This window comes from Tenrec ecaudatus, chromosome 9, assembly GCF_050624435.1.
Source record: "Tenrec ecaudatus isolate mTenEca1 chromosome 9, mTenEca1.hap1, whole genome shotgun sequence".
Classification (NCBI taxonomy): Eukaryota; Metazoa; Chordata; class Mammalia; order Afrosoricida; family Tenrecidae; genus Tenrec; species Tenrec ecaudatus.
Genome location: NC_134538.1, coordinates 83,571,698 through 83,593,873, shown reverse-complemented (window position 1 = coordinate 83,593,873; position 22,176 = coordinate 83,571,698). Strand labels below are relative to the sequence as shown.

The 22,176-nt window shown below is 41.3% G+C and overlaps 1 protein-coding gene across 2 annotated transcripts in view; it reads left to right on the top strand.

Moving 5' to 3' along the window:
• The window catches only part of PALS2 (protein associated with LIN7 2, MAGUK p55 family member), a 102,045-nt gene extending 83,742 nt beyond the window's left edge, over nt 1-18,303 (top strand). For both annotated transcript variants that reach the window (XM_075558282.1, XM_075558283.1), the window contains 7 exons: nt 1,173-1,304; nt 2,300-2,399; nt 3,206-3,274; nt 6,187-6,348; nt 11,741-11,943; nt 13,265-13,393; nt 18,059-18,303. In XM_075558282.1, coding sequence (XP_075414397.1) covers nt 1,173-1,304; nt 2,300-2,399; nt 3,206-3,274; nt 6,187-6,348; nt 11,741-11,943; nt 13,265-13,393; nt 18,059-18,235 — 972 coding nt within the window. In that variant the 3' untranslated portion in view covers nt 18,236-18,303. The remainder of the gene's footprint in view (nt 1-1,172; nt 1,305-2,299; nt 2,400-3,205; nt 3,275-6,186; nt 6,349-11,740; nt 11,944-13,264; nt 13,394-18,058) is intronic.
• Nucleotides 18,304-22,176: the final 3,873 nt, after the last annotated feature.

Here is a 22,176-nt window from a genome sequence, read left to right as displayed (position 1 = left end):
GGAAATTATTGGTTTGCTGATTTTTTTAAGCATTAATTTTAGCCTTTTCAAACTCACTGAAAATGTCCTCGATGTGTTCTATTAAAATCACCTCATTGTAAATTACTAAAATGTTGTCACATGATCCCAATTTTAATTTGTAAATTATTTTAACGTGCATAGACCATATTACATTTTTCTGCGTTACTAATATACTGTATCTACTTGTGTTGTTTGAATATCTTCTTTCTGTGTATTTATAGACGTGTGATAAACCAGTAGAAAAATAACACATAGTTATTTGGGCTAGTAATGTGCTTTCTTGCTAATTAAAATTTATGATTAATGTTAATAGACAAAGATGAGTCTTTAGAAGATAAAACTTAAATGTCCATAAATATTTATATATGTTCTCAAAAATGATTGAGGTGAACTTGTCATCAAATACTGAAATTGCTTGATTTAATTAGAATTTAAAATGAGTAAGCATTAGTAAAATAAAGTGAATAGATATTTAAAATATTGGCAATCCTAACTGGTGAGTGACTGCCATACTTTTACTAAAAAGCAAGTTTAAAAAATGTATAGTTAAATGAATTAAACTGGAAAATAGTTCCAAGGCCTTTTCAGTATTTGGCATATAAGTAATTTAATGCAATGATCATATGAATGTATTGCTGGAAATAAAAATAGATTTTTAATGTTTATATGTTACCAAATATTAAGGTCTGACTTAAATGTGAGCTTTCTTTTGTGGTTTTAATTTTAGGGGCTCAGAAAGTCATTCTAGATGTATATGCTTTATGTCATCAACATCTTACATTAGTTCAGAATGTTAATGGAGAAATGCATTTACCTGCAAGAACTTAACCAATGATTGGTTAAGAAAATCATGTGAAAAGATTAGAAGTGGAAGGATGTTGAATTAGAATAACTGTTGAACTCTTGGTTAATTTATAATTAGAAATTAAAATAGAAAATAAATTAAGATATTTTTCCTTTCAGTTTCCTTTTCTGATACTAAGCTATTTCCTTCTGTTTCAATAGCTTGATTTTTATTATGAGAGATAAGTTCCTTAGCTGAGTTAGTAAATACATATCAAAGTCAAGTCACAGTGGTATGAAAAAAACAGTTTCATAATACAGTGGCAAATGAATAAATGTATTTTTTTAAATTGTGCTCTATGTTTTAGGTATTTGTGAAAAGTCATTTTGATTACAATCCATACAACGATAACCTGATACCCTGCAAAGAAGCAGGATTGAAGTTCTCAAAAGGAGAAATTCTCCAGATTGTCAACAGAGAAGACCCAAATTGGTGGCAGGTTAGTGCCCTTCTCAACATTTCCTGAGTGCCTTTCAGATTGTCAGTCTTAAATCTGACCGATATGAATATTCAGGAAGAAAGTACTAGCATTTGTTCTGATGATTTTTCCCACCTGAACCAGCTCCTGCTTCATGACGACTAATTTTGTGGACAGGAGACCAAATTGAGAAGGGTTTTGTGAGTAGCTGTTAACACCGAATTCATAAGCCGGTGGGACTATCCTATTGGTTTAAGGGTCAGACCCATTGGTTCTTCGTAAGGGGATCCGCATGTGATCACAAGGAAAATATGTTATTTGCGAAGAACTTAGCTAGGTTATTGCTTTTCTTTGTTTGACTTTTGTTGTAAATTGGCTAGCAGCCAGTTCCCCAATTTATTAAAAGATGCCACTTCTTCACATTTTGTTTTTAAAGGTGTAGGTGGTGATGGTTTAATGTTTACCTTAAGTGACATTTAGCTTACCTTAAACTCACACTCTTGGAATAGCCAGATTCCTGATAGCCTGAATTAATTTCTCCATTCTCTTTCCCAACATAGTCACTTTTTTTGTTAGTTTGTCCCTGAGAATTATCAACATAGTGGGACTAAAATGAGTAATAAATGCATTAATAAATGATGCTGGGTTAAAGGTTTTAACACCTCTTGTTATGGAGTAATGGCATGTGCCTCTTGACTATACTTCTTTGTATGCTTTGACTAGTTTGGTATAAATAAGACGTTTTACTGGTTTAAAATAAGCCATTGTATCTGTATGTAAAATACCATTATATTTTGACCCCAACATTTCACTACCCTACCAGTTGATAAATATTTAGAATTTTAGGTGCTTAACTGTTTAAATGTTTAAACCGCCATTGCCATGGGGTTCAAATCTCAAGGTTGGTTTTTAAGAGTAAATGTGGTTTCATTTACTGACTACTGCTTGTCCTACTTCTTAGACTATGATCTCAAATTTTGGTCACTGAGATATCCAATTCATTAATTTGATTCTAGGCTAGCCATATAAAAGAGGGAGGAAGCGCTGGTCTCATTCCAAGCCAGTTCCTGGAAGAGAAGAGAAAGGCATTTGTTAGAAGAGACTGGGACAATTCAGGTGATGAGCTTGATACCCTGAATAGCACGTAGTCCTTTGTGACAGGAGCCCTGGTGGGGCAGAGGTGAAGTACTGGCTGCTAACTACAAGGTCAGCTGTGCAGATCTACCAGCAACCCTGTGGTCAGAAATAAGGGCGGCGGCTTCCGTAAAGAGTATTGCCCATGAAATAACAACAATGATATATAAGTGATGAAGGATTCACAAGGGTGGAGGGTGGGGGGAGCGGTGTACAAAGAGGAGCTGATACCAAGGGCTCAAGTAGAAAGAAAATGTTTTGGAAATGTTGATGGCAACATATGTACAAGTGTGCTTAATGCAATTGAATGATGATTTGTTACGTAATTTGTAAGAGGCCCCCCCCCCCAATAAAAAGATCAGTAATAAAAAGAACTGAGAACAATTGCAACAAAGAAGAGCACAGCCTGGGAAACACTGCAGGGCAGTTCTACTCTGTCTTCTAAGGTCCCCAGGAGCTGGACTCAGCTCACCTGCAATGCTTTTAAGTCCTTGGTGGCCTCCTGTCTTGGTCATTCCCACCGGAATAAGCAGATGTATTTATTGAAGATGTATTTAGAGTTAATCACCCTTTTTGGCCGCGTCTCTAAGAGGAACACTTAGTTTTGATCCATTTCTTCCCCCTGCTGGTATTGTGTCAAAATCCAGGGGCTCAACTCCGCTTCTCCCCTTCTGCTTCATAAGATGCAACATGGGGGGAATTACGCTCTGCCCCCCGTAGAATATCATCGAGCAGCATTCACGCGTTCTGCCGTAGCGCTGACGTCGCCTTTATCTTCCCGTCCTCAGGACCTTTCTGTGGAACCATAAGCAGCAAGAAAAAGAAAAAGATGATGTACCTCACAACCAGAAATGCAGGTAGGCTTTCATCTTCCCCAGACCAGATGCTTGTCCGTCAAAGTTTTTGTTGGGACCACGTGTTTTCCGTCATGAAAGGCATGGAAAAATCAAGAGAAGAAGAAATGTTTTTGAGGTAGCAAGGATTTTAATACAATCAGGAGACACACATACACCCCAAACTCTCATGGTAGGATTGGTGGCATGAGAACTGATTCTTCAGATTCACGAGGCTATGCAGATCTCTGCTGAGTGGTAACAAGTCTTATAATTTAGATAGTAGCTTCCCAAGAAACCTGAGAGGCCAAAAATGTTGGCATATGATATGTCCCCATGGGCCACGAGAGACCATGAAAAAGCCCAATGCAAGAGTTTCTGAGGACTCCCAATGCAATTGTTTCTGAGAAGTTCAAGTGTAATAGTAGCTCTATTGTAATATTGTTAGCATGGCATAAAGTCTTAACTGTCTAACTTTAAATGACTATAATTAAGGTTATTACTCAATTGTGAGAAACAGGCATGGGAACACAAAGTACAGTTATTTCCCTCCTGATATTTTGTATGCTTTTAACACTGCTAGGTTGCTTTACTTTATGAGTATAATTGACAACTAAATAAATAGGTTTATGCCTGTATTAATGAAGGAGAGATGTCACAGTTGAAAGTTTGTTCACTAACTGGAATAGCACTTTGTGTTTAGTCTATAATGGGCAGGGTACCTTTTTAAGAAGGTGCCCAACAAGAGTTATGGTTAAGGGCAGCTGTGTTCTTCCATACATTGTACATGATACTTTTGGAAAAATAATACTGGACTAATTGAATCTTATTCTGATCTAGTAGGATTCTTTCTTAAATCCTCTGGCCTTAAGAAAAGGAAATATGGTAACTACCATATTAGTTCTTCTCAGTTGCAGGAGCTAATAGGAATGAATTCAGCTCTGTGGAGCATAAGGCTCTGATTCAGAAGCCTCTGGAAGCTTAATCAAAGGGATTGACAGTTTTCAAAGTACCTACTTACTCTCCTGACTTCAGAGTTATCCCTGTACTGCTGATAAGCCAAATGACATACTCTAAAGGAAATAATATAGAAGGGGAAATAGATTCTTTCTCTGTTAATGTCCGTTTAATGTACTGTGGAGAAATTGCAGAAAGAAAAAGTTGCTGTTAAGATAATAACCTAAAGAAGAAAGTTATTACTATAGATTGAAAGTTTGAGCAATAATAGGTAATAATATATGATTTCTAAATCTACTTAATTAAATAGATGCCATTAAAACTTTCTTGCAAAATACAAATTTTATCATTTTCCCAGTTGACTAAGATGATGATTTTTTGGAACATGTTCCTACTAAAATTAAAATCAGTTTGGACCCAATGCTGCATCTTAAGCACGCCTTTTAGAATCCACACACTTACACACCAGCGCGCATCTGTAGGAAGCCCTGGAGGGGCAAAGATGGAGAGCTCTGCTCTTAACTGAGAGATTGGTGGTTAGCGCGCGTGTACACACACACACACACACACATACCACCACCACCCCGCTGCACCCTGGGAGAGTGACCTAGAGCTCTGAGTTTGTAACGGTACCGTGCGGCAGGGGAAATGAGGAGCTCACAATGAATATGAGAAGAAAATATTCTGAAATTGATCACGGTGATGATTGTCCAGCTCTACTTAATGTGATTAAGTGATTAAATTGTACAATGTGTGTATATGCCAATAAAACATTTTTTAATCATTTTATTAGGGGCTCATACAGCTCATCACAATCTATGCATACATCAATTGTGTCAAGCACATTTGTACATTCGTTGCCCTCCTCATTCTCAAAACATTTGCTCTCCACTTAAGCCCCTGGTATCAGCTCCCCATATTTTTCCCTCCCTTCCCGCATCCCTCTCCCTCACGAACACTTGATAATTTATAAATTATTATTTTGTCATCTCTTGTACTGTCCGACTTCTCCCTTCACCAACATTTCTGTTGTCCGTCCCCCAAGGAGGAGGTTATATGTAAATCCCCTTTCCAGCCCACCCTCCCTTCACCCTCCCAGTATCGCCAACTGGTACTACTGGTCCTGAAGGGATCATCCGCCCTGGATTCTCTGTGTTTCCAGTTCCTGTCTGTACCAGTGTACATCCTCTGGTCTAGCCAGATTTGTAAGGTAGAATTGGGATCATGATAGTGGGGGTGGTAGGGAAGCATTTACGAACTAGAGAAAAGTTGTATACTTCACCGTTGCTATATTGCACCCTGACTGGCTAATCTCCTCCCTGTGACCCTTCCATAAGGGGATGTCCAGTTGCCTACAGATGGGCTTTGGGTCTTCACTCTGCACTCCCACTCATTCTCAATGTTATGATTTTTTGTTCTGATGATGCCTGATACCTGATACCTTCGACACCACGCTGTCACACAAGCTAGTGTGCTTCTTCCATGTGGGCTTTGTTGCTTCTGAGCTGGATGGCTGCTTGTTTGTCTTCAAGCCTTTAAGACCCCAGATGCTATATCTTTGATAGCCTGGCACCATTAGCTTTCTTCACCACATTTGCTTATGCACCCCTTTGTCTTCAGCAATCTTATCAGGGAGGTGAGCACACAGTGATAAGGTTTTTTTTTTCTTTGCTGCCGATGTTTTTTTGGGTTTTTTTATGACAACCTGTTCTATCACTAGAACATCTGATAAGGATAAAGCACAGAGGCATTTTTCCAGCTTGGATTTTAAGGGCATAGGCATGGAAGCAGGTATTTAAATCAAGATAAAAACCAATTTATTGTACTTTACCAAATCTGTAAGAAGCAAGTCTGTACTAAGGTAAACAGTTCACGTGATCTTTCATTATCAAGACAACTGGGCCATTCCTAAACAGAAAGGTTTTTCATGTATGTAAAGGAACTGATGGACATATTATCCGATTTTCTTTTATATTTAGAATTTGATCGTCATGAAATCCAGATATATGAGGAGGTGGCCAAAATGCCCCCGTTCCAGAGAAAGACATTAGTATTGATTGGAGCCCAAGGTGTGGGGCGAAGAAGTTTGAAAAACAGGTTCATAGTATTGAATCCCATGAGATTTGGAACTACGGTACCATGTAAGTATTCTAGCTTTCCTTTGCTATTTAAGAGTATGAGTATGTGGGGGAACAGATGGGATTCATTATTTTCGATAATAATAACAGCTTTTTATTGTACTAGTGGAAATGAACCAACAAGATATTTAAGACACTAAGTAATTCTCTAGCTGTAGCCCCCTGTCGGCTTGCTGCCTGATGGCACTCAGTCCCAAAACGTCAGCATGAAATTCAAATGGAAGAGTTGTGGCAAAGTTACCAGCAACTGAGTATTCTTTTCTTGTCTAAGTGATGTGTCTTTGTAAGTTGTGTTTTACCCTCTGCATAACCGAGGGACTCTACATCTATCGCATCGTAAAGACAGGAAAGCATACTGGCTCCTCGAGCAGTCCCTGTGCAGCAGTCCTTGTGAGTGCCTGTAGCTCTCCACCCTACAAGGCCAGAAACCTGCTCTTTGGTAGCATGTCAACAGTGAGTCATCTTCCAGAGCAGGCAGCATTAATTAAGGTCTAAAATATAGGTGTGTAAAATAAATGTATAGACGTATACGTATACAGAATGCTGATGTGAAGTGTAACTGCTTAGTTAGTGAACCAGATACTTATTTTGTGATCTTTGTTCTCTTGTCCATTTGCATATGTACATGGAAAGTCTACTAGTGAGCTAGAATGCTTTATGGGAATGGAATCAGAGCAAGGAGTGCTATTGTCAACTATAAGACTGATAAACATCTGTCTTTATTGTGGAGATGTGTGCGCCTCTACAGGGAACTTCACAAAGTTCATGGAAAACCCCATTATCTTTTTATTCCACTTTTCCACTAACTTTTTAAGACCCACTCATACATAGACCTTGTCCTGGAAAGTGTAGACAGAGAGTTAATTCTGCCTCTCACGCCTCCTTCTCTGTACTTCTATTGCTAACCAAGGCCCCTTTTAATTAGCACAACATTGCTTTAGCGCTCTTCATCTCTTCAGGCCAGTTTGAGTCAGATCTTAGTCTGAGGCCATTGCTTTTTCTGATCGGTGGCTTTTAGAGTGTGGCTGCCTTCATGTGGTGTGTTTTAAGACTTGATTCTGTGAAATTCTTACTTCTAAAATTCTTAGGGGTTTGAGGAGTAACTCCTTCATTGCCCCCATATCTGTCTTATAATTTCTCAGTGTAAGGCTTTGGCTCTCATTATTGGCACTGAACATTCCTAAATTCAGACACGTCTAAGTTAAGTCTTTAATAATGTAAAAACCTCACTGTGATCAAAGTATTTCAAAGCTGACGTTATGACATAAAAGAAAGCATTATTTTTAGCAAATTGATATATGCACAGGTTTTCTAATCAAGTTTTTAAAGAGATATACTTTTTAAAAAGTTCTTTTGTGGTAATTATTTTGTAAGAATTAATACCAAATGAGCCTAAAGAGTTGGACATGTAATAGGTCCCCAAAGTCCAACTCTTGCAAGATGCTAGTCTGCTCCATTCCCCCCCCACCCCACCCCCCCACCAACTCCTCCTTGAGACTAGTCCCTCTTGGCTCTGGGCTCTGCACATTGCTGCCATGTCCCACAGAACTCATGAAAGTTCAAAGAAATGTCTCACACCGTGGTGGGAGCTGGTCGGTCCCAAATCCAGAGGTCAGGCAGGCGTAAGCCAGATTCTGGTTCAGAGGATGTGTTCTTTGCTCCTGGCTTTTGCCGGCGTTGGGATCATAGCCCACCCCCCTTCTCAGTGGATTCATTTTATATGATGCAGCAGGAAGCCACTGCAGGGAACCGGTTCACAGTTATTCCCCCACCTTCTCACAGATCCATTCAGGGAAAGGTCAGTTGATGGGAGTTACCAGGTGCAATCAAATTTCATCCAAATAGCATCTCTGCCCCACCTCACCCCTCCTTTTACTTGTTTTTTTTTATAGAGTTGTGTGTGTGTGTGTTTGTGCAAATTAAACTGAAAACGCCATTATAAGTTGTAATTTCCTTCCTCCTAGTCCCCTCCTCCCCCACCTAGAGACATCTCTCAGAACCCTGCCTTCCTGATTCAGTGCTGACTACAGGCTCTCTGTGAGGAGTGTATCTCTTGTTGCCCTTCTGTGTCAAAGCTGCCATTACTAGCTCCAATATCTCATTCTTTCTTCATTGACCTGTTCTGATTGGGCATGTCCTATAGTAACTTCACAAGAAAGGATATACTTTATATACTTGTGTATAAGCCAAGTTCTTCAGCACATTTTTAATGCAGTTTTTGTGGTAAAATTAGGTACCTTGGCTGATATTCAGGTCAGCTTATACTCGAGTATATACGGTATGTCATGTGATTTCTGTTTTTAAGTATATATGTATCTGGAGATGCACTTGTTCCCCCCTGCCATGTACTTGACAGTGTAAGCTGATTGTGAAATACAAAAGATATTCTTGTATTCAGTTTTGTTGAAAATTCTATTCTAATCCTTAGTATTTTATACATAATGTGGTTTTTCTTTTAGAAATATTCAGGGTTTTTTTTAAACATTTTATTAGGGACTCATACAACTCTTATCACAATCCATACATATACATACATCAATTGTATAAAGCACATCCATACATTCCCTGCCCCAATCATTCTCAAAGCATTTGCTCTCCACTTAAGCCCTTTGCATCAGGTCCTCTTTTTTTTTTCCCCCTCCCTCCCCGCTCCCCCCTCCCTCATGTGCCCTTGGTAATTTATACATTGTTATTTTGTCATATCTTGCCCTATCCGGAGTCTCCCTTCCCCCCCTTCTCTGCCGTCCCTCTCCCAGGGAGGAGGTCACATGTGGATCCTTGTAATCAGTTCCCCCTTTCCAACCCACTCACCCTCCACTCTCCCAGCATCGCCCCTCACACCCCTGGTCCTGAAGGTATCATCCACCCTGGATTCCCTGTGCCTCTAGCCCCCATATGCACCAGTGTACAGCCTCTGCCCTATCCAGTCCTGCAGCATTCAGGTTTTGTTATCTTAGGTGTCCTGAAGTATTTTAATGATATAACTTGGTGGGCATCTTTTATTACTCATTATGTTAAAGATCAGCACTCTTCAAGCCAGGGATTCATGTCTTTAGCTCTAGAGACTTTTCTTATTATTGCTTAAATGATTTTATCCTTTCTGTTTTCTCTATAATTTATAGTAGCTGAATGATGAACATCCTTGATTCATTATCACAGTCTTAGTTTTTAATGTATTTTTCTGTCACTTTTCTTCTCTTAAAAAAATCACCATGAGATCTTAAGGCACCCAACAAACATTTGAAATGTTCACGATCATTTGCCATTGTAAATCAAAACTGCAATGAAGTGTCATTTCACCCCAGCATTTAATAGCAAAATTTACAAAAACAGAAACCAACAAACACTATGAAAGACATCATATCAGAAGATCCTGGATTGAACAGGAGAAAAATATGAAAGAGACCAAATTTACTGGTTAGCTAGAGCCAAATGGAAACCCCCAAGACGGTGACCCTTAGTCACCCTTTTGATGTGGTGCCGAGTTCACCCTGAAATCACTCATCATCCAAACAACAGATATGCATATAAGGGGAACAGCAACACTAGTGGGGTCCACACATCTTAGACTAATGGACCACATATGTGGGATCAAAAGGGCAACATTTGCCCTGGGACAAAGCTCAGAAGTGCTGAGAGAAGGAGACATGGAGATGGGAAGCTGAGGAAGGAGCTGGGACGAGTGAGGGTTGCACTGAGAGGACTTCAGGAAATGAAATGAACTATTGAACAGAAAGCTGATTTGCTCTGTATACCCGCACAGACTGCACAATAAAAAGTTAAGAAAAATTACCTGGACAGGGTCATCTCGTACTGATTATACTTTATGATTTTCTGGGGTTTTCCCCAGAACGGTGTCTCCTACTTTCTTTCCTCCCATCTTTCCTTGCTTTGGCGAAAGCAGGTTTTTCTGTGTTTCTAGATATTCTAAATTTGCCATTGTAAGATTTTAAAATCTATTTTCTCCTACAGGCTCAAGTATCGCTGCTCTCTCCGAATTGCTTTTTCTGTTTATGTATTGTGCTGTTTTATGAGGATTCCCTCTTATCTAGAAGAAGCTTTTTCCTCTTTTTCATGCTTTCATAATCTAAAGTACTCAATCCACTTGGAAGCCCGGGGAAAGGCTTGGTAACCAGCTGAGCTTTCCTCTAGGAGACGGGGCGGAAGTAACTTTTTGTTGGAAGGACCCAAACTCTTGGTAAATGAGCTGCTTTCTTGTGAAGCTGTTCTATTTCTTCTGAGAGGAATCATCAGATCTCACCTCCCCCACCCCCCACGAGATTATCCTCCAACCAAGTTCAAGGAAAGACTGTATCTTATCAGATACCATGGACATAATTTGCCGCCCGCCCCAGTTTAGTTTACCACCTCCGACTCTCATTGAACTATTCCGGCACCCTTTTCAAAAATAAATGGACGGGATGTGGAGATTCATTTATAAATCCTTCATCGTACTCCATTCACCTGGATGTCTCTTCTTAGGTCGTGACCACACTGTTCTGATTACCGTAGTTTGTAGTAAGCTACAAAATCAGAAATTCTGAGTCTTCCAAGTTTGTTCTTTTTCAATATTGTTTTAGCTTTTTGGGGTTCATTATATTTCTGCCAAAAAGGCATGGTTTGACTTTTGGAAATATTATAAAACAATAAAGTAGATGAAAGGGTCTCCCACCTCTTGTTTTTTACTGAGCAGGAAACTAGTGGGGAAGTTTGGTTTTGAGGACCTGTGAGGGTTGGTTTATTTGTGGAGTAAACTCTATCTCAGAAGGTGGGTAATGACAGTTAATAACACCAAGGACTTGTTGGGAATTCGGACATATAAAGGGCATGGGAGAACGTGCATGACAGACTCCATAGGAAGGGGGTGCTGGCCCCAAGGAATTCATTTTCAGTGTGCTCCATCCTTATTGAGGCTCAACATAATTCAAAACTTAATTTTAGGTCCACCTTAAAATAAGATAAATCCTATTTTGAGCTTCACATTTACTTTTAAAAGCATGGTTTTGTTACAGATTGTCTCTTGGCAAGTACCTCCTAAAAGCTCATGTAAATCAGGAGTCAGCAACTTTTTCTATGGAAGATCCAAATAGTGAATCTTAGAGGCTTTGTGGGTTTCGTGGTTTGAAAGCAACCGTTTATTTACAGAAATAATAAGCAGGCCAAGTTTGGCCATGGGCTTTACTTCGCCAACTCCTGCCCTACAGGGGGCCCAGGTAGCACTGTCCAGTAAGGGTTGTAATGCTAATGGCAAGGTTGGTGGTTCAAACCCACCAACCCCATAAAGATGCATAGCCTCAATTCAGAGGGCACTAAATGGAAAAACCTTGTTATTCTAGTCTATTATTTTATACTTCTTGAATCTCATTGTTCAAATTCTTGATGTTATTTTATGTAGTTACTTCACGGAAACCAAGGGAAGATGAGAAAGATGGCCAGGCATATAAATTTGTGTCACGATCTGAGATGGAAGCAGACATTAAAGCTGGGAAATACCTGGAACATGGGGAATATGAAGGAAATCTCTATGGAACGAAGATCGATTCTATTCTGGAAGTGGTGCAAACTGGAAGAACTTGCATTTTGGATGTCAATCCACAGGTAAATTGAAGTGATTCTAAAGCTTTTGGGGGTGGGTCTACTTCTATTTCCTGTGGTGTTTGCTTCTGTTTCCTGATGCTGTTGAGTCTTTCCCTATATTACATGATAAACAACCTCATTATTCATCCTCAGCTAATTACAGAACTCTCTAACCAACAGAAGTGTGGATAGCAATAGAAGTGATGTGCTCAGGTCTGCTGTAGCTTGTTAAATATATTTACTTGTTCAAGTAACACATGAATGCATTTGTTTAAAAGTTAAGCACGGCTGTGATAAAGCATCGAAGTTACCCCTCCACCAGAGAGTCTCTCTCTCATTGCACGCACACACACACACACACGCACACACACACACACTCACTCTCACATACTCATTTCATTCTTATTCGAGTCTCTTGCTTGCCCAGCCTCACCTCCATACTCAGATGTACATATCAATAGGTATATTTCTTTCTCGTCATTTTCCCATGCTCTATGCTGTTGTGATTCCCCAGCGGGTTGATTCTGGCACACAGCGACTCTGTGTGACCGAGCACGGCTGTCCAGAGGGCCTCCTCGGCAGCAGTCTGCAGAAGCAGGCCTTTCCTCCCAGGGAGCAGGGCTCACCCCCTGTTGCAGTGGAGTGCTTCATCGTGCCACCACCTGGGTTCCTTTGCTGTCACACACACACACACACACACACACACACAGTGTCATGTGTTTTTTATTTTGTTTCATTTATTCCATAAATGGAAAAGACCTATACAGGTTAATTATATAAATATTTTCATATTTGCTAAAAGATCTTTTCATGTCAGTTATTATACATCCGTTGGTTCCTTATAACTGCAATGTAATATAGTCTGGCTGTATATGGATTTGTATGTGTTACTTCTGCATTTTCAAAATGAGCAATGCTACAATAAACACAGAGTGGGCTGACAGGCCCCTTGACTTTGGCATGATGAAGCTTCATACCTTCCTTTGTTCCGGGGCATCAGACTAGAGAGAGCAGGTCCGGTGCAGAGTGAGTGCCTCTTCTAGGGCTGGGCTGGGCTAGTTTGGGCTCCGGCACCACAGCGACTCTAAGGCTGCTGCGGGAGCTGGCGGCTTCTTGTAGTCGTGCATTGCGTGGCTGTGAGTTGGACTGGACTGGGCAATGCAAAGCAGCAACAGCATTGTAGGGAAGGGCTGGCTGCTGAGAATCAAAAGGGCAAAACTGGGACAGGTCTTCAAAACCATTTTTAGCCTTTAAAGGAAGAAAGCAGATAAACACTGATTTCTACTAAAGGTTTCAGATTCTAAGCCCGTATGAATTGGTTGATACTCCTCCTTGTGCACAGGCACTGAAGGTGCTGAGGACATCGGAGTTCATGCCCTACGTTGTATTTATTGCCGCTCCTGAGCTGGAGACGCTGCGAGCCATGCACAGGGCTGTGGTGGATGCTGGGATCACCACCAAGCTTTTGACGGTACAGCTCATTTTCTTTCTTTCTCTTTGGGGGGGGGTAACTTTTCTTTTCATTTGAGTTTATTTAACACTATGTGATCATACTTACAAAATGAATACATTATATATGAGGTATTGCAGAATAAACGTGTATTCCCTGGATAGTTAGAATTTGGATTAATCTGGCTCTAAGTTGCAAAATCTTTACTTAAAAAAACACCATTTTGCATCTCCTATATGAAATGAAGGAGCTCTGGTGGAGTAGTGGTTATGAGTTGGGCTGTGATCAGCATGGTCTCCAGTTCAAAACCACCAGCAGCTCCACGGGGGACAGATTCCAGGAACAGTGACAGCCTCGGAAATCTACAGGAGTCGCTATGAATCAGCATGAGTTTGGTTTATTGTGTTTGTTCATATAAAATGGCAGGAGGCCTGGTGGTATCGTAGGTTGTGTGTTAGACTGCTGATAGGGGAGCAGTTCGAAACCACCAGCTACTCCACAGGAGAAAGATGAGGCTCTCTACCCTGTGAAGAGTCACAGTGCCCATTAAAGTGGCCTTTTTGCCACATTTTAGGAAACCCATGGCGGCAGTTCTCCCTTGGCCCGGAGGGTCCCCAGGAGTCAGAATTGACTCGATGGCAGTGAGTGGCAATGAGATGTGAAATGAAGTAAGCCAACATGAAAACATGCATACTCATTCAACCTCCTGATTTTACAAATGAGGAAACCCTAAAACAATTAACACCACATGGCTTAGGACTAGTGTAGAGTTAGGTGTTCTTATTCTTAGTTTCTGTTTCATGTTTTCTCTTCTCCCTTTTCAGACTATGAACAAAATGTTATTCTGTACAAATGAGGGGTAAAGTGAACTCCAGTGCTCGTCACCCTACTTAAATAACACGGAGCTATTCTTGATTCATTCGGCTACTTCTGCCTCACCTTGATTTATGTGAAGCAAACCTTCTACATCACATTGTTCACAAACACTTTTACACTTACTTCTAGAGAAAATTTTTAACCACAACAATATTAACACCTAAAATTAAAATGAGTAAATTTTAATATCTGCAAGCATATATATGTTTAATTTCCCCAACATAAATAATTTTAAAAATTGGTTTGTTCTGATCAGGATTAAAATAAGATTGGCAGACTACATGTACTTCTACTTGTTGCTGCCCTTCCACTTTACCAACCATGATGTCCTGTTACAAGGCCTGGTGACTCCGTGTTTTTAAGGAGCATGCTGGCTATACCTCTTCCAAGGTTGAAAAATATCAATTCTTCTTTGGTCTTCCTTATTCAGTGTTTAATTTTCACATGCGTGTAAGGCAATTGAAAATGCCTTGGTCAGGTGCACCTCTTAGTCCTCAAAGTGCATCATTTTAAAGCCATAAACATATGAGTGCTGTGCACATTGCATCGACCTTTCAAACACAAACTCACTGCCATGGGCTCGATTCTGACTCGTCGTAGCTCTGCTACTGAGGGTGTCCGAGACTGTGAATCCCGATGGGAGCAGGCGGTCCTTAGTGGCTGCAAACTACCCACTTTTCAGTTAGTGATCAAACACTTGCCTGGTAGCACCAGCAGAGGACAGCGTCAGAGGGTTTGTGATTGTTTCTAGTTACTAGGTCCTTTAGGTAGACGGAGGCAAAACATAAGCCTTTCTCTTTTATGCTTCAAGAAATAGATATAGTGAATTCCTATTTGTACTTCCCATTTAAAGGCAGGGTTATTTTCACATAGCTTCTTCTCTCCAGGGCTCTGAAGTCATTCAGGCCTGGCGGAGGCGGCCAGACCAGCCCAACTGTGCGCCACGTGGATGCAGGGGGAGAATAACCAGAACATAGACTGTGTAGGTTGGGAACTCTGTCACAGAGGCTGTCCAGCGAGCCCTTTCAGGAGTCTGAGGCAGGGACTGGACTATTGTCAGGACTGTGGAGAGCGACACACACTCGGAGTGGCACGGCCGGGCCCCATCTGTGAGCCGGGCACTGTTGCTGCTGTTGTATGGGGCACAACATTGGGTTGCTATCCAATGTGCATGCTGCTATTGTTTTCTGAGAGCTTACGTTTCTCGCTGGGCATCAACCCCCATGTTTCCCATTCTGCTTATCATTCCAGTGCCCCCCACATTTTACAAAATGAAGGTGTTTTCATTTCCTGTCATTTGCCATGACTTAAATGGGAAGAGCAACTTCAAACACCTGCTTCTGTCTCATACGTAGAACTCCTTTCAAGAGTATCCCAGTTCTCAAAACCGCTGTGAATGTTAGAGCTAGGATTTGTTAGATTGTTAGGTCACTGCTCATTCTCTTTATCCTACGGAGCACACACAACAGTCTAAGCAGATGGCGTGATTACTGTGGACAGCGTGTTCCCCCTGAGGGCACATCCCACTCGGCAGCGACAGTCAAATCGCTGGGTTAAAGTCACTGGAAATGCTTGAAAGAGTTGTGCACTGTGTACTTAGGTCCATTATTATTCTCTCTGATGTTCAAGTTGTTCTGTCTTCGGCTATGAGGGGCCTATTTAAGTTGACTTCTGAGCCTTTATCATAAAACTCAGTAGTCTCTGATGACCCCGTGGTTCATTCGTCAGAGGGATCTGTCGAGGTAACCTGGCCAGAAGCAGAAAATACATTTTTCCTTTCTTAGACACCATGCATCATTAGTTCGGTCTGGCAGTTGTAAGTCAAATTATATTTTACTTTTACTTCTTTGACTTTATTTTTTCACTTCAGTAGAATATTTAATGGGACAGTTGAGCCTAGATAGCTAAGCAAATGATAAAATGTAACTCTTTACTGGAGTGGATAGCCTCATCTTGCTTCTACAGAGCAGCTAGTGGTATCGAACAGTTGGCCTTGTGGTTAGCAGCTTATTGCTTAACCCACCACACAAAATCCTCCTTAGTATCAAAGAAGAATGAATATCCATCATAATCTTTAAAAAATAAAATATATCACCAAGTCCATGACAACGACACATCTCTGTGAATCCAGATTTTATTTATAAACTTACTCCATAGCAGCATACCTTACAGATTGATTGTAGAAACAGATCTGAGAACCTGAAGCCCTTTGACTTACTATTTGCCTTTTCCCCTCTTACACTGAAAATCCTGGTTTCTGACAACATTAATGTAGTTTAGTTTATATTAGATCATACAAGTATGTGAATATAAATTACATTCACACATGTGTGTGTGTATATATGGTTTCTAAATAATCACAGAAATACTAACCTTTGTAATAATTCACTGAGAAGTTTACTATTTCAGGCTTCTCTTTCTATTGTGCTTAGGATATATCTTAAATTATTTTGTTTTAAAGTCACTGAAATAATTTTTAAAAATATAATTTCTATCTGTGTGATTAAGCCCCAACTTGAGACAGAGTTGGGCTTAGGTGTTTGTTTTTTATTTTTATGCCTTGATTTCTCCCCCATATAATTGAAGTTTGTTAATAGAGGTGCATAGAGCACTTTTATAGTTCTTCCTTCCTACTGAACTCCCTCAGGTGTCTGTGTCCCGCATACACATCCTCTGGGATGGACTGTGCGCACCTCGCTGACTGTGCCCCGCCTTCCTCACAGCCCTCCATCTGTGCTGAGCTCCGGTCCGTGTCTGAAACGCAGCTGGGCCAGTGCCCTCCTCTGGATGTGTGCCACTGTTTAAATGCTGCTTGGTGTAGTGTACTTTGAAATAACAGGACACTCCTCTAGATTTTTTACTTTTGTCCACACCTTAAGTGCTTGTGTCCTCTGGGCCTTCTAATCACACTGGCTGAGCAGACCTCTCGAAACACTTTGGACTGTTAGTCTCTCCTGGGTGCTCTTCTAACTTGAAATGTCTTGTATTTGATCTGTATCATCCTCCCCCGGTCGAATTTAAGTCCCATGAGGGTTAGAACCTTGTCTGTCTGCGTCATTATCTCACCAACCGATTCTGACACATCATAGGCACTTGAATGAGTTCCATCAAGATCTGCAGACGATGTAGGAAATGTGGTGAAGTTTCCAAACATTTGCAGTTTTCCGAAAAGCTCTCTTTGCTCCCTCAGAACCCATGGCATGCTCTTTCAGTCCCCAGATTATTCCAGTGTAACTAGAAACAGTTTATAAAACATAAACAATACTAGTTCACAGTTGTCAACGAATTTGATTTAAGTAGCGGTCAGACAGCACATAAAGTTAATCCTCAAAATACATTTCCACGATTCCCGTCTTTGCTAGAAGTTGGTAGCAAAATAGAACCTAGGTTTCTTAGCAGTCACTGCAAACTGGGTTTTATATTTAACCTAATCAATGAGGGAAAGAAAGAAAATCTTTCCAAAAGTATGACATCCTTGGGCCAGAAACTGGTCAGCTGTAATAATCCTTTTATTACCATAGACTCACACTCCAATTATGGCTAGCAGTCTTTTAATTAAGGTCTTACCCACGTGTCAACGAAAGAAATTATAGAAGACTCATGAATGCATACACGAGCGCAGTTGGAAGGAAGACTGCAGGAACAGATGGTGGAAGCTTTGTAGCACTCTGCATAGGCTAGTTCTTGAGGATTGTTATCAGTTACACAGACAACTAGCCAACCTACTTATTCCTTATGTCCACTTTCACTTGGGCTCTGAGTAAGAAAAGAGGCATGAGAAAATAAACATTTCCTTCCACTCTCCCACAGGACTCTGACTTGAAGAAAACCGTCGATGAAAGTGCCCGGATTCAGAGGGCGTACAACCACTACTTTGATTTGACCATTGTAAACGACAATCTAGACAAAGCCTTTGAGAAACTGCAGGCCGCCACCGAGAAGCTGAGACTGGAGCCACAGTGGGTCCCCATCAGCTGGGTTTACTGAGAACTCAATAAGGCTAACAATTGAAATGAAACTTAAAAAATAATAATAATAAAGACTTCAACAAGTAAGCCTTCTACTGAGAAATGTAAGCAGAGCTAGAAGAGATCTGCCTCGCCCGGGCATTTTTATTCTGTAGATTGAAATAACAGTACACTGCTCTGAATTTTTATACAAGTGTGATTGGGAAAGTGTACTAATATATAATTTATCTTAATTTTTCTAACTTTTTATGGATAACCTTTCTATTCATATCACATAAAGAAATGCGTTGAAGCATTTTGTATATGTTTTGCTTTTAGTGCCCTTGCCTTTTTTTTTCATCAAAGGAATTTTCAAATCATTCCCCCTAACAGTGGTCTCACATTTTCACTGTGATAACGAATACTTGAAATCGTTGTTTTGTTTTGTTTTTGTAGAGCCTTCGCTTAGGCCAGCGTTTAGCTAATGAGAGCTCATTGGTTCCTTGTAGCAGAAGACAGTCCTCCTTGGCCTTCTTTGCTCCCGTCCTTACTGTGTTTCAGAAGCAGGATGTTATTGTCAGTGCTGCGGCAAGCCTCCCCCAGCCCAGGCTGACACCTGGCTCTGCTCAAGCTGCTTCACCGTGTCAGGGACTGCGGCCATCCTCACAACAGGCAGATGTGCAGGCTTCTGCCTTTTGTGGGAAAATGATGAGCCACGCCTTCCACTCTGGTATGAAACCATTCTGCCTGTGTTGTAGTGGCCTGCTGACGGCCACTGCTCTGACACATTCACAGTCCCTCGGGGGTCAGAAGCAAGGCCAGACACACACACACCACCACTACCACCACCACCACCCCACCACCGCATCCTCATCCTGCAAAGCCTGACAGGAAAACAACACCCAAGGAAAGTCAGGCTATTTTCACAGACAAAACTGTAACTGGCTAAACGGATGTCCTATTTTAGAAAGCATTTGATTAGGATATGATCAGCAATTGTATCACACCTCTGCAAATGTCGGTGACATTTAAAGATGCCTCTGAGTTTGCCACCTGGGGCTTTTGCGAAGGGTCTTGTGCTCTTTGAAGAGTGAGCCACGTGATCATCAGGGTATTAGTCTGAGATAACAAAAGCCAAGTTCATGAAATTTGGAAATGCAGGCCAGCTGTTGGTTTATACAGACGCATGCATATACACAAGCATTCATACACGCTCTCATTGTGTACAAATATAACATGCATTTAAAAAAAAACCCAAACTCACTGCCATCCAGTCAGTTCTGACCCATAGCCACCCCATGGGGCAGAGTGGAACTGCCCTGTGGAAGCCTCCTCTTCCTCCTGCTGGTGAGACACATTCCACTCACTTTGAGTCAAAATTGGCTCCATGGCAGCAAAGTCGAGTCTGTATGAGGTTCTGTAAAACAACACTTGTTTGGCATTGCTGTTAGGAAATAATGTTTTTGTTTCTTAATTTACTGATTCCCTTTAGAGGCATTGGCATAATATACAAATGTTACATTCGCCTCTGTCAGTATCTTCTGTTATGAGTCTTGAATTTTATAAAGTCTGTAACATGTATTCAGATATTCCACTCATCACTGAGCTAAGTTAATCATATTGCTGCTAGCTTTTCAAAGAAACAGTATTCACACGCAAAGAGCAAGGTACTGAAACTTGATGGTCACCTCTGTTGGGTGATGGGCATCAGGCCCCGCCTGTTGCAGGTTTTTCCATCTTGGCCAAGCCATGTCAAGGGCTGCCACCAGCTGGGGGACTTTGCGGGAAGGAGAAGTACAAAGCAGTAGACAGGATTCACAAATTGTTTTAAATATTTTTCACAATAAGATAGAACATCCAACTTCTTGTGCTGTTTAAAATAGAAACATTTTAGGTGTTTTTAATGCCAAAATGTCATGGCCAGGAGACAAATTCATATTGTTGCTCCTAGGATGAGAATTTGGTGATAAAAATGGGGCATGTCCTTTTAATAAATTTGGAGACTTTTAAACTTCAGACGTAAGCAACAAACTTAGCCGTCTCAAAGAGCAGAAATCACAGCTCAGTGTCAAGGACACATCCTACGACTGACGGTTACAACCCGCCAATTCTAAGCAAAGTCTCATTCCCACACTCTCAGGAAATGTGCTGTCTTCTCCGATCCCTTCCTGCTGCTGCATGGCGCCGCTGAACAGCAGCAGGATAACTGTGGCAGCACGAGAAGATCATCCACAAACAATGTCCCACCCCACTGTGATACAGTAGAGATGCTGCTATAGTCACGCTTTAGTCTTACGTGATGTAAACATGCAGATTATTACTTTTTAATTATCTGGACTTAAAAGAATTACTTCTATTATAATTGGTACTCATGACTGAATAAGTACTTCGTTCATGGCTATTAGATTCCCCCTAGTATAAAATGACCTCTACCCGTTTGTCAGTTGTTGTACTCCGGTGGCTTGCTTGTTACCGTGAAGCTGGAAGTTACACCACTGGAATAGGGCTTCGGGATTGGGAGAAGACCCACCAACAACCTGTCAGATGTCAGTGGCCCACCCTTGCTTGCTGAAGAGAGGAAGGCTTGGAGCACTGATGAAGATCCGAGACTGCAGCCTTCAGTATGGATTATAATGCAGCGTGAAGAAAATAATCTTCACACGGCACCAGTAGATAGCATGATAAATGGAGAGAGGATTGAAATTTTCAAGGATTGCATTTTACCTGGGTCCACAGTCAGCACCCACGGGAACTGCAGTCAAGAAATCAAACGACGGATTGTATTGGGCAGACGTGTAAAATATTAAGAAGCAAAGATAGCATTTGGGGGACTGAACTATGACCTTGATCTTAGCAGTGCACCTCATACATGCAAGAGCTGAACAGTGAATAGAGAGCAGAGAAGACTCGGTGCCTTGGAATTCTGGGATTGGTTATAGTGTGGTCAGAAGAACAGATCCATCTTGGAAGACGAAGAGATAAGACTGCTCCTTGAATGGAAGATAGTGAGACTGTGTCTTACGTACTTTGAACTTGTTACCGGGAGGGGCCTGTCTCTGAGGACATCAGGCTTGCTCAGAGAGAGCATCAATGACGAGGAGAAAGTCCCTCAGTGAAACGGATAGACAGTACCTGTAACAATGGGCTCAGGCATAACAACTGGGCCCTGTGTCTAACACACAGGGTTGCTGTGAGTTGGAACTGGCTGATGGCCCTAAACAACAGCAATAGAACATGAAGTGGCAGCCAGTGCACTGCGATCTAGACCGCCAGCCTGAAAGACAACACATTCAGAAATGTTCACTGGATCTCTCTCAAAGCGGAGGTTCTCAACCTGTGGGACATGACCCTTTGGGGTTTGAACAGCCCTTTCACAGGTGTCGCCCAATTCATAACAGTAGAAAAATCACAGTGATGAAGTAGCACGAAAATCATTTTATGGTTGGGGGTCACCACCACCACATGAAGAACTGTTCTAAAGGGTTGCAGCATTGGGAAGGTTGAGAACCACTGCTCTAAAGAGTCCGTGAAGGTGAAAGTAAAGGTCTGACTAGGTCTGCAGAACCAAGCAGTGCTGTGCTGGGCAAGGAGGCCCCGAGATCCCAGCATTCTCGGAAACGTCGTTATGTTCAAGGCAGTGTCAACTCGGTGGGAAAGGTCTAACATCATCTGCTTTATTGACAAAAAATGATGTTAAGCAATTGGTAATAGCCCAGACACACACACACACGCACACACGCACACACGCATGCATGTGCTTTTGAGAAATAGGATGTGCCTGACAATTCTTTGTGGACCATTGACTAAGCACACTGAGCATTCAGGGTGTAACTTTCTGAACAACTTCAGGGGTTCTTGTGGTTTTCATTTTCTTCTCCAAATAGCACTTTATAATCATGTATGGAATGTGTATGCTGCCCTAAAACTAGGATTTCCTGGCTGCCAGCCCTTTCTTACGCAGGCTCAGTCTCTATTTGGGTA